The 13671-nt window shown below is 37.2% G+C and overlaps 1 protein-coding gene across 1 annotated transcript in view; it reads right to left on the reverse strand.

Moving 5' to 3' along the window:
* nfe2l1a (nfe2 like bZIP transcription factor 1a) overlaps positions 1-13671 on the reverse strand; it is a 21657-nt gene that overhangs the window by 4976 nt on the left and 3010 nt on the right. Inside the window, exons 3-6 of the mRNA XM_014022159.1 lie at positions 12409-12567; positions 4934-5080; positions 4685-4844; positions 1459-2016 (exon numbers count right to left, since the gene is read on the reverse strand). Of these exons, the coding sequence (XP_013877613.1) occupies positions 1459-2016; positions 4685-4844; positions 4934-5080; positions 12409-12567 (1024 nt within the window). The remainder of the gene's footprint in view (positions 1-1458; positions 2017-4684; positions 4845-4933; positions 5081-12408; positions 12568-13671) is intronic.

Consider the following 13671-nt stretch of genomic DNA (forward strand, 5'->3'; position numbering starts at 1 on the left):
TTCAGAAGAGCTGTTTATGTTAATGAGCTCTGTTGGTAACGCCCTCCAAAAATCTGTTGACATTAACTCCGCCCTCCAAAAATCTGTTGACATTAACTCCGCCCTCCAAAAATCTGTTGACATTAACTCCGCCCTCTAAAGCCAGCATTTACGTTAGCATGGCTAGTAATAGTAGAAGCTCTGTTGTACAACTGTATACCCTGAGTCAGACCCAGAGGCAGAGTCATGGTCCCAGCTTCTTTTTTTTTTCTCCCCCTCCTCTGCTCTGCGCTCTGTTACCAGGGTAGGGAGCAGCAGCGGTCAAAATACCTCAGAAACTCGAACAAATAGGCTTTAACAAGGCTTTAATAATCTAAACAATAGAGGTACATGAGAAAACGTGTTCATAACGAATGAAAATAAATAATTAAATTGAGTCTGTTCCAGTCTCRAACCCTGGTCTCCCACTCTCTGGTCCAACACTCTACCCATTACCCTATTGAAGGCTTGTTGTGAGACGAGCTGCACATTGCACAACAACAACCGTGACGGCTTTTTATACTGAGGAGGTGGAGCTTCACCCGGGGGTTGCTAAGTAAGGGGCTGAACACAGGTTCTGGTGGGTTGTCGTACGGCTTGTGACGTCACAAAATGACGGAAGTATAAAACTTGTTGTTAATATACATTAAAAGTACATTTATTTWCAGTAAATATGCCCCTCGGTGCATTTTTTTGGTCCTAGGACTGTTTTTTAAAGAAGTACATACCCAAAGTTAAGTATAAAAAACCTTTAAAAAGTGAATTTTGCATAATAGGCCCCCTTTAATATCTGCCTGCCAAACAGAGCTTCTGCCCACCGAACTTATCAGCTGCTGCTCTGCTGCGCACTCATCTTCATCATCAGAGCAGAAGCCGACTTTACATTGGCAAGATGGATTTACGACTGAACGAACGWCCACGTCTTTTTTTATAATCTCTGTGGGTAACAATACATAAAAACTTTTTTTCTCCAACAACTGGGTGTGAAAAACTACAGTTGTTAAAGCTTTGCTCTGCACGATTGTGCAGCTGGAGGAGAGAGGAGAAGAGAGGGAGGGAGGGAGGAAATGATCCCGTGACATGATGTAACTTTTCTACAGTGGGAGGAGGAAATTTTGAGGATTTATTCTCTCTATACGTGTTTTAAAACGCTAGAATTCATTATATTTCAAACTTCTGCTCAGTTATCTCTGCACTCGCAGACATGCTGACATAGGTGCGATGACGTAACTGACAATTTGACAGTAGAGTATAAATTTCTACCGTAGGCCAACTTCATACCGTTTCTACCATCTACCACATATACCGTGCAGCCCTAGGGTGCATCAATGCTTACTTCTTGCAAGTTGTATTAAAACTTGCACAGTGGTTGATGAGATACTTAGCTTAAAGATAAACACACCGACAGAGACAAAATCACCTTTCAGCAGTGACAATTACCTTCTTTTTGACTCGGTGGCCTCTGATCTCCACCAGCTTCCTGTCGGAAAGTTTCACCATCAGAGTATTCCTCTTCCACCTCAGGACTGAGTCCTCCCTCTATGTCTAACAGTCGTATGCCTTCTAAGATGTTGGGATCCTCGAAAAGGTCGGTAAGTGGGCTAGGAAGATCGTCTTCATCCTCAGGCAGCAGAAAAGCATTGGAAGGAGAAACCATTAAGTCTTGGGTCAAATCATTCCTTTGGCGAATACATGGAGCTGGGAGGTCACATGATGGAAAGTTAACTCCAAAATCAGAAAGGTTTGTAGACTCCAGTTTATCTTCTTGTGTTAACAGATTCATGTTGAAAAAGGTTAAGTTATTCACTTCCAAAGCAAAGTCTGAATCGTCTGCGAGCAGTTCTGTGTAGTTTGAAGGAGTGTTTAAAGAATATGGACCAGAGTTTCCCAAAATGACCCTTGAGTTTGGTGTGGGGCTGTGGTCATCCAGCTCTGTGCTGGGAACCAGAGGAAGCAGGCCTGGCTGAAGCTCTGATGGGTTTAGAGTATCCAACAAACCTAGACACACAAACATACATGCAAATAGGGTGAAATTAAGGTACATTGATTAAAAATAAGAAAACACAGATGTGACCGTCAAGCAATCAATATTGTTTTTGTCCATAACAAATCAAGAAATCTTATCGTTGACATCCAGCTAATAAAAACAACACATAATCCATTCAACAATGTATTAAATAAACTTAAAAGCATTGTTAACAAATCATCTATGGAGACTAATCAGTGATTTAAACCACATTCATACACTGATGGGGCACATCAGAGGCAGTGAGGGTGAAGTGTCTTGCCCAAGGACACCACAACTGAAACAGCTGGAACAGGGGATCAAACCGGAGACCTACCGGTTCCAAGGCGACTCCCCTATCCACTCTGCCACAGCCACCCATGCGACATGAATTGCATTTTTGCAGAACCTAGTCAACAAGCCATCTGTACTGGTTTAGTGTTAGGACTATGAGGTTGTCATACTATGAGACAACATTTAAAGGAGAAAACCCTTTCAACAAGTGACCTGTACACCAGTTGCAGGTGTGTTTGCTGGCATTAAAGCTCCTCAGCTTACCTAGGAGATGAAGATGCTGTCTAGCTTTTTTGTACACACTCACCATTGAGCTGAAAGTTCAGCTTGTCATATTTTTCCAAGATAATGTAACATCAGCACCAATAATGTTACCCTTCTGCTACTTTTCATTTAATTTATGATTTGTAATTTATTTTGTTGTATGTTGAATTTATGTTGTTGTTTTTGAAGAAAGGAATGAATAAACTAACTAACTAACTAAGTCACCTGCTGAACTGCCTGCCCTGTTATGATTTAAAGTCAGAATGCAGGTCTGGTGTTAGCTGCTCTCAAACTATCTACAGGACAAAGCTCCCTGATTGTCTCAATTATGTACCCAGTACATACCCTGTAATTAACAAGCCCTTGTAAAGTCTAGGCACAAACCCGGTACATATCCAGGTCAAACTGTGCAAGTGCTGCATACAGTGGGGTGAGAAAGTTTGGGCAGCTTTGTTAATTTTCCTGATTTACCTTTATAAATCATTGATTGTTTGGATAAAAAATATCTGTTAAATATATCATATAGGGGACAAACAGTGATATTTGAGAAGTGAAATGAAGTTGATATGATTTACAGAAAGTGTGCAATAATTGGTTAAACAAAATTAGGCAGGTGCATAAATTTGGGCACNAAAAGCATTGTTAACAAATCATCTATGGAGACTAATCAGTGATTTAAACCACATTCATACACTGATGGGGCACATCAGAGGCAGTGAGGGTGAAGTGTCTTGCCCAAGGACACCACAACTGAAACAGCTGGAACAGGGGATCAAACCGGAGACCTACCGGTTCCAAGGCGACTCCCCTATCCACTCTGCCACAGCCACCCATGCGACATGAATTGCATTTTTGCAGAACCTAGTCAACAAGCCATCTGTACTGGTTTAGTGTTAGGACTATGAGGTTGTCATACTATGAGACAACATTTAAAGGAGAAAACCCTTTCAACAAGTGACCTGTACACCAGTTGCAGGTGTGTTTGCTGGCATTAAAGCTCCTCAGCTTACCTAGGAGATGAAGATGCTGTCTAGCTTTTTTGTACACACTCACCATTGAGCTGAAAGTTCAGCTTGTCATATTTTTCCAAGATAATGTAACATCAGCACCAATAATGTTACCCTTCTGCTACTTTTCATTTAATTTATGATTTGTAATTTATTTTGTTGTATGTTGAATTTATGTTGTTGTTTTTGAAGAAAGGAATGAATAAACTAACTAACTAACTAAGTCACCTGCTGAACTGCCTGCCCTGTTATGATTTAAAGTCAGAATGCAGGTCTGGTGTTAGCTGCTCTCAAACTATCTACAGGACAAAGCTCCCTGATTGTCTCAAWTATGTACCCAGTACATACCCTGTAATTAACAAGCCCTTGTAAAGTCTAGGCACAAACCCGGTACATATCCAGGTCAAACTGTGCAAGTGCTGCATACAGTGGGGTGAGAAAGTTTGGGCAGCTTTGTTAATTTTCCTGATTTACCTTTATAAATCATTGATTGTTTGGATAAAAAATATCTGTTAAATATATCATATAGGGGACAAACAGTGATATTTGAGAAGTGAAATGAAGTTGATATGATTTACAGAAAGTGTGCAATAATTGGTTAAACAAAATTAGGCAGGTGCATAAATTTGGGCACCATAAAAAAATTATTAAGTAGATCCTCCTTTCGCAGAAATAACCGCTTCCTATAGCTTCTAATGAGAGTCTATATTGTGACTGAAGGTATTTTAGACCACTCTTCTTTACAAAACATCTCTAGTTCATTCAGGTTTGATGGGTTCTGAGCATGGACAGCTCTCTTTAAGTGACACCACAGATTTTCAATAATATTCAGATCTGGGGACTGAGGCGGTCATTCCAGAAAGTTGTACTTCTTCCTCTGCATGAATGCCTTGGAAGATTTTGAGCAGTGTTTAGGGTCCAATGCTCCAGAGTTCCAATAATTAGTTCTAAAGGTTTTGAAATCAATAAAATGAAAACAGTGCCCAAATTTATGCACCTGCCTAATTTTGTTTAACCAATTATTGCAGACTAATTACAACATGGTCATCATCACATGGTGATCAGATTACAGAAACAAGCTGCTGAAGTGAATTACCATGTTGGAGTTGAGGGTCCAGCTGATGAGACTGTGGTACAACACAGCCCAGGCTCTTTAAGAGTTGGGGCAAAGCATCAGACTCAACATCCTGAAATGGCCCAGATGTTCTCAAGTCCATGGTGGGGTTAAATGATGTCATCATTTCTGCATTGGTGTTCTTAAAGTACATAAAATAAAATAAAAATCTTTGTTGCATTATTTCATGTTATATGGCAAATCATTATTTTCTTGTGATTTGCCTCTCACCTCTGGCTGCAGGATGTCCAGCAGATCTTGCCACTGGAGTTCCAGACCAGGACAGGGATCCTCAGGAGCAATGATGGGAGGCTGCAGGGCCTCTGTGTCTGAAGTCTGACACATCAAGGCTTCAATTCTACCATCAATATCACCTAGCTAAATGACAAGACAGGAAAAAAATAAAGACATTTTTAATTCAAGGCAGACAAACAAATAAGACTATTTATTAAGCTTTATAAACAAATTCATACAGACATACTGTCTCTTATTTGACAGGAGAAAGAAAGGAGAAATTTCTTTTAACAGCCTTCATAGTTCTATTGTTTTTAAAGATGCTATAATAAAGTCACTAAGAATGAACACCTTGTTATATTTACGTATCACAATATAAAATTGATCTAAAAAAAATCAGATAAAAGCAGCCAATTCTCTGTGCATTTTGGTTATTTTTTGTTGTTCCGTTTTTGTTTACTGTTAGGTTTAGTTCCTTTTTTGGTACTGCTGTTTTGTTTTCTAGTGTTTGGTTTCTGGCACTTTTGTCGGTGTTTAGCCACACTCTGGATCTGATCTAGTTTTGCATATACAAAAACTTGTCAGCATGCGCAAAGCTGATTTAATGAAGGTGTGCGCAGAAGATTGCTTAAGTCAAATCAGCAAAATAGAAGACACAATTCATGAATATGGCTAAAATTATTCCACTTTATTCAGATAAGAGTTGTTTTTTTGTTTGTTTGTTTGTTTTGTTTTGCAGACTGGTGAACCTCTGCTCATCTTTAATGTTGATTCAGGCTCTTTTAAAATCCTATCATATCCAGTTCTCTTACTGACCTCTAGTCTTAATGACTGCTGTTTTATTCATTGCAAATTCCTCCTTTCAGATGTTTCGTATTCRTAAACCATACTTTTAAAGCCTTTTGGCACCTGTGTTCCATCCTTGTGAGATGGCTTGCTCCAATCAAATTCAAAATGACCCTTTTTCTAAAACGTGCACAATTTCTTCATGTAAACATTTGATATATTTGCTATGTTCCTTTATGAGTAAAATGTGGATTTATATGATTTCACACATATATAAATTATGTAGGTCCTTCACAGACAAAACATGTTTACATCTGGCTTGTCATTTGTAACTGGGTGGTAAACAGACTGATTGCAAAACTTTGATCCATAAATATATGTCAGTAAGCAACAGGCCAGTGATCAGGTTTCTGAACCAGTCAGGAGGTGTGTGACTGTAACAGTGTTTGTGCCCGATATTTAATATGAAGGGGATTCACAAACACTTTCATACTTGCTTTCAGTTTGATGGGGCAACACTGGCAAACATGATCTCTGTGCAACATCAAGAAGATGTCTTCTAGGTGTGTATGTGGACATGTTTTTGCTACTTCATGGTGTCCAGGAATGAACCATTTTCCAGAAAAAGGTCACCTCGTGGGAACCGTATGTGCATCGTGGGGACTAGGYACAGATGCTAATTTCAGGTGGGGGGTTCAGTTTAGCACCAAGGTGTGAGTTAAGTTTAGGTTAGTTTTAGGGTCAGGTAGAGGTACCTGTGAGATTAATTTTAGGGTCAGGGTTAGGCTATAAAATCACTAGAAAATAATGCAATGAAGATGCAAATAAAGGCGACCCTTCGACTGATGAAATCATCAAACAAGGATGGCCTCAGGCCAACCTGCAGAGACTGCATATGGAAATATGTACTTTGGGTTCAATTCTCCTAACACACCATGAAATGGGGCACATGATATATCTCCCTACATGGATCAGGGTTTAAGATTATTCTCTGACACTATTGTATTGTATATGTAGCTGTGTATGTTTAAAAGTGGCTGAATTATAGCCCTTTGTCAAATTAGCATAAGCGTTATTGGTTGGAGTAATTTGGGATTAGCATAGACGATCAGTATGTGATCATTCTTAGCTACTCTGCAACAAATTTAATTTCACTAAATCTTAAAATGACTGAATGATATGCTTTTAAAGTTGTCTGGGGCAGCTATCTAATCTTTTGATTAGCATTTAAAATTTGGTAAAGACTGCTTTTGGCTACTTCTTTTCCCTCAGCTTTCTGTGTCTATAATGGCATAATAATAATAATAATAATAATAATAATAATAATAATAATAATAATAATAATAATAATAATAATAATAATAATAATAATAATAATAATAATAATAATAATAATAATAATAATAATAATAATAATAATAATAATAATAATGAATTTATTTGTATAGCACCTTTCAAAACACAGTTACAAAGTGCTTTACATCACATAGGAAAATCAAAACACATATAATACATAGCAAAAATAACAAAACATGCAATAAAAATATGTTTTTAAAAGAGGACAATGAAAAGGCTTGTCTAATGTTCAGTAGCAGTGCATTCCATAAATGAGGAGCCCTAATGGAAAAGGCTCGATAACACTGTCTGTAATCTTGYTCTGCGACTGATCAGATGATCTCAGAGGTCACGGGGGGTGTAAGGTGTAAGTAACTCAGTAATATATAATGGTGCAAGTCCATTCAATGATTTAAAAACTAACAATACAATCTTGAAATCAATAAACACCACAGGTAGCCAGTGTAAAGAGGCAAGAACTGGTGTAATATGATCATGTTTCTGGGTTCTACTGAGGACTCTAGCCGCTGTATCCTGTACTAATTGGAGGATTTTTTTTAGGCAGACCAGCAAAGAATTGCAGTAATCAAGATGACAAGAAACAAAAGTGTGAATGAGGGTTTTAGCATCCGCAAAAGAGATCATTGATCTTATTTTGGCAATATTCCTGATTTGATTCAAGACAGTTTTAATACTATTATTAAATGTTTTGTGAAGCTCAGATCCAAATCTAAAACCACCCCAAGGTTTCTAGCCCCATGGAAAGAAGAAAAATTAAAAATTCTAATTATAGGGTCTCTACGAGCCTTGGGACCAAAAACCATTGTTCTTGTTTAACAATAAATTGTTATCAGACATCCAGACCTTAATAGCAGTTAGACATGAACTTTGTATGTTTAAAGCAGACAGATCAGATGGATCAATGGATAAATATATTTGGTTATCACCTGCATAAATGTGAAAAGAGATATTTTGCTTGCAAACAATTTTATCAAGAGGTAACATGTAAGTAGAAAATAGTAGTGGGCCAAGAATGGAGCCTTGAGGAACACCACAAGTAAGTTTCACAAAATTAGAGGATTTGATACACAGAAGAAACTCTATTTTAAATATGATTTAAAACAGTTTAGAGCAGTTCTATTCACACCCACAGAATATTGCAGGTGATTAATTAGAACACTGTGATCAACCGTATCAAATGCTGCTGCGAGGTCTAACAAAACCAAGACTGAACAGCAACCAGAATCCGAGTTCATTCTAATATCGTTCACTACCCTCAGTAAGGCAGTTTCAGTACTGTGRTGCCTACGGAAACCAGATTGAAACTTCTCAAGCATTCCACATGTTTAGGTTATTCTTAGCTACTAYCACACACAATTTCAACTCAATAGCTGCTTCTGTCCAATTTTAATTTTAATTTTGAACAAACTTTTAAAATGTCACAAAAAAAGGGGGAAAAAAAGAAGAAATGCGAATCAGTCGTGTTTCCATCAACTGGCTTGGAGTGAATCAACCAGGCTACACAAAGTAATTATGTCAGATGTTGACATTATGCATGGCTGTAGTAAACAAGAAATAGAAATAGAAGTTGCAAACTTGCAGGGATACACATTTCAGGACAATGGAGAAAATTTATCAGGAACGTGTTCGGGATTATTATCGTATAGCTATGATATAGCTATTATCGGGATAGTTATAATTCTGTCATAGCAACTAGTTTTGGCGATGTTACATGTTGTCTGGAGATGTAGTAAAATCATTTCAATTCTCTTTGCATTATGGGAATATCTGAGAAGATGCAGACAGTGGAAGGTGGGTCCACCTGCAGCTGCACTCGCAGCTGATCAATCCTGTGAGGTAAATGTTTGCTACATCAGAACTTATTCGGAAAATGTGTTTCCATCTCCCTTTTTGCGCATCAAATATTTTTCGAAAAATCCAAACCTTGGTCATTCCTGTGCCACMCCTTGCAAAAAAGCATAGCTCCGCTCCTGGAACTGGAGATAAGKTACCGAGGTATTTATATTCCACAACCACCTCCACTTCTTCTCCCATGATGGAAACAGGGTTTGATCTAGCCCTATTTCTCCTGAAATCTACAATCATCTCCTTTGTTTTGTTCACATTCAAGATGAGATGATTGTTCACACACCATGCCATAAAGTGGTCCACCAGCTCTCTGTACTCGGCTTCCTGTCCATCTCTGATACACCCAACAACTGCATAGTTTCATTAAAATCTGTCCAGTGGTCCATGAGATACTTTGTTAACATGACAAATAACTGAACAAACACACAGACAGGCTTTACCAGTGTTTTCACTGAGCACAGTTTCAGCTGCTCTAAGTGAGTTGATTCATCTTTTCTGGTGACTCATCTGTTTCTGACTCATTCTCTCACATGATCTTTAGCTCAGTTTTGGTAACAGTTCACAACAAAACCTCCACCCAAGTTCACACCACAAAAAATAATGACAAGTAATAAAAATATATTTCATTCTATGTATTTTTACATAACCAGCTTTGAGTCAAAAGGGTTATCATGTGGAAAAGTTCGACAGAACAGGGCTTTTTCTACTTTAGTCTGGTTTAACAAAACGTAAAACTGTCAAGACATTAAATGCACCACAATGGTTCCAATTTTACTTTTTACCATAAACTCATACTTTCGGTCTCTGTGCATGTTTACATGAAAAATTCCACTTGACATTTAACACACTTTCTGCTCAAAAATACACCACACTAAAAAAGCTACAGGAAAATTAAAAAAACTCTTCTTACCCCAAGACTTTTTACTGGAGGACAGCATATTGTGTTAACAGAAWGTGAAGAAAGAAAGTTTCTATCAGGAAAACATTCACTTAAAAAATAGACATAATGGATTTAATTAAAAAAATATGTCAACTTGTTCTATTCAACTGAATTGAGTGAATACAACACATTGACTTTATGTTTACTTTAAGTAAATGTCTGAATTAACGTGTAACGTGCTTAGGAGTTTTACGGGACTTGATAAAGTGCTTTATAAGTTCAGTCCATTTACCATAGACAGGCTTCAGAAAATACAAGTGTATTTAAGTTTCCAAGTGTATTTGTCAGCTTTTTCTCATGCAGAAAATCATGGGAGTTAACAAAAAACAGTTCTTAAAAATATTGATACAAGTCTAGTCATTTTTGTAAACCAATGAAGCAACATAGAAACTAGTTATTCTGCATTAATTATTCTACCCAACTCTTCTTGTGAAAAAGACCAATTAGATCAGTTCACACAATAAAACTTTACAGATTTACAACTATTTTATCCTTATAATTCCTTCTAATTTGACTTTACCTGCAAATAGTTTGGAGTTTTTAGAAAGTGATTGGTTCCATGTTGCTGCTATCACCATGCAGCATTGATGCTGGCTGGAAAGCTGTTGGGCGTTTGTCTCAGCCATTTGTTTTTAAAGCCTTACAAAGAATTTTTAAGGGTATCGACAAATACGCATTCATTACTCATTAGTTTTCTCTTTCCATCACAATGTTCAGTTTGCTATTTAAAAATATCTATACCAAAATACAATAAAACATGTCCTAACTGGGAATAATGTATTATAGCAATGTCATATTATTAGAAAAAAATTTGGATTTTATAGAAAAAAAAACTTCTCATAGCCAACAAGGAAAGTTTGACAAAATAGATTCCATCCCTCTTTAAAACACTTTCACAGCAGCAGATCACAGAAAGTTGGATTATACTGGTCTGAACTGGCATTTTTGACATTTTTACTGTTTCTCTTTACACATTCCCAGTTTAAGTTTTTTAATTTTAACAAATTTTACCACATAATGTTTGACTTAAAGTGTGAAGATGTCATTTTTTCAGCTGTCTAAACTTTCCAGATTTTTATTTTATTTTTACTTTTTTTGCAAACAAACTTTTCTTATTCTCACAGTCTGTACACTTCTGCTTTGGAACATATGGTTTTTTTTTTCTCAGCTCCAAACTCCAAACTCTCTCTGACTTCTTCTATGTTGCTGTTTAGACTTCTTTCTTTTGTAAACTAGAGGTGTATTCAATCCAAGTCTTTCAGACAAAGATAAATAAATTAAGCAGGAAGTGAAGAGTCATTTTACCTTTCATATCTCCTACATTTAATTAAACATATAAATTGACATGTGACCAAAGCTTCTGTTACTTCCAGTCCAGGAATGTCTCAATACTACTGACAGTTTTCAGACTGTGACTGTTTCAGTCTTGAAAAGGAGAAAAGCAAAAGTGGATGATCATGTTTTTACAAGTATGTGTGTGTGCGTGCGTGCGTGCATGTGTTAAAGTGTTCAAACAAACCATGTCATGCACCACTGAATACTGTATATCTGATTAAAACTCTTGTAAAGAAATCATTCTACAACTGATTAGACTTTGGAGTCAACCAGATTCCAAATGGCCACCAAGTGATCTTAATAAAAACAAAAAATGACCAACACTCTGTTATTTTACAATGAGCTCAGATTGTGTGTGGCAGTAGCTGAGAGATGTTTCCAACATATATTTCAATCAATCAATAATTCAATCAAGTCTTTGTTTCAAACATTGGCATGCAAAGTGGTGGATGATGTTTAGTTCCTTTACTTTCATTGCAAAAGTAAATCCCAAATTACTACTAGAATTAGAGATCTGCCAGTCGATATTTGTGTTTTTTTTCTTGTATCGGCATTAACCGATAGGTGCCTGCCTCCGCCAATACCAGAAAAACAATGTTACTTTAAKATAGTTTGTTTTTATTGTTATTTATTTAAATATTCTACATCGTTTGCTATCCATTGTTAATATGTTTTGTTTTGTGAATAAATGTTTCTTTTTAGTTTCAATTGAGACTTAACTAACATTTGTTATCATTGTGTCATTTCTGTCATGCTAATGAGAGAAGAAATAGCAATATCGGATTAAAGAATTGGCAAAAAAAATYGGCAGCACATATCGGGGATCGGTTAGACTGAGGTCAAAATCATTTGTATCAGCCTTAAAAAACCTGTAATGATCAATCTCTAACTAGAATTTATAAAAGAATGTTGATGTATGTTGGAGTTGCAAGTCATATTATTGTTAGGGGCAAATCCTTTTTTAGTCTGTAGTTTGTTAAAATCTTTGTTTTAATTAAAATGGTTGATAGTTGTTGCACAAGTTGTACAATCTGTTTAATAACACTTGTCTTTGCTCTAGATCTCAAAGGGTCAAGGTTTACAATAAACTGCTGATTAAMGATTTTAAATATGTGTCAACCTTTGTACCTTCACTGAATTACCTCCAACTTTAACACACATTTAAGTCTGTTCTGTATCTGATACTGTGTAGTAAAAGAAAGTGCACCTCTTCATCCTCAGCTCTCTCTGGATCGCCCAGTCCAGCCTGGTTTCTGTCCTCCTCTGTCCTTTCACTCTCCTGCCAGGAGGGCCAGTGTGGAAGTTCCCCGGCTGGAGGGTCTGTCTCCTGCTGCACCACCCATGTTTCCAGCTCTACTGGAGGAACCTGTTGAAGAAAAAAAATCTAAAATGAATCTGACATATTTTCTCASAACAAAGACTTTCTTCCCAAATTCCTTCTCAAAATACTCACAATCCGTTAAAAAACATTCTCTACATCTTTTATAGCTTCTTACACTTTTCTTACACATTGTGTGTTTGCGGTTTTATTTTTTGTTTATTTTCTGTTTCCTTGTGACGTCAGTTTATTGTTTTCATGTGGCAGCAACACATAATACAGCCCAGTACTTCCTGGATATARGTATACTGGGTACAATCAGGTAAATGTACCAAGTAAATACAGTGTAACCACAGTGGATACATACTTAGTATTTACTCAATGCCTATTTAATAYTTTGGGGAACATGTACTTTAAATTGTATTATCACTGAACTAACAAGTTAAGAGTACATTCCATCTCACTATTGGTAATAAGAGTTCATTAAACGGAGTGTTTCTGGCAGCGTGTTGTAGTTAGAACTGTCRCCRCACAGCAAGAAGGTCCTGGATCCAATCCCCGGTTTGGACCTGGGGTCTTTCTGTGTGGAGTTTGCATTTTCTCYTTGTGCTTGCGTGGGTTTTCTCTGGGTACTCCAGTTTCCCCCACAGACCAAAAAYACACTGCCTGGACAAAAAAAAGTTKCTACCTGCATTTAACTAAGCAAATAGGTACGAACCTCCTATTGTGTAATTACTGCATGAGCAATTATCKTTCAGCTGGCAACAAGTTATTTAACCCCACCTGGTGCAATGAGTTGCTTCTCCTTTCTTAAACAACCATGTGGAGTGCTATGATGTGGAGTTTCTGCAGTTGGTCAGGTGTMTAGGTTCAGCAACAGTCTGTGCTCAAAGAATGTGGACAGCTGACTACCTGAATTTACTGAATGACCAGGGGTCGGATTTATAAAACTGGCGTACGCACAATTTGAGCCCAGAAACTTGCGTACGCCACTTTTTACGCCAAGGTTGTGATTTATAAAATCCAAACTTGACGTGAAAATGTGCGGTGCCTCACGCCAGCTTTGACCCATGCTTACGCTCATTTTGGGTGTGTAGAGGGTCTACACATTCTCACTCCCAACTCGTCACATATTGACGTTTAAGGTAAGGT

This window comes from Austrofundulus limnaeus, unplaced genomic scaffold (assembly GCF_001266775.1).
Source record: "Austrofundulus limnaeus strain Quisiro unplaced genomic scaffold, Austrofundulus_limnaeus-1.0 Scaffold319, whole genome shotgun sequence".
Taxonomy (NCBI): domain Eukaryota; kingdom Metazoa; phylum Chordata; class Actinopteri; order Cyprinodontiformes; family Rivulidae; genus Austrofundulus; species Austrofundulus limnaeus.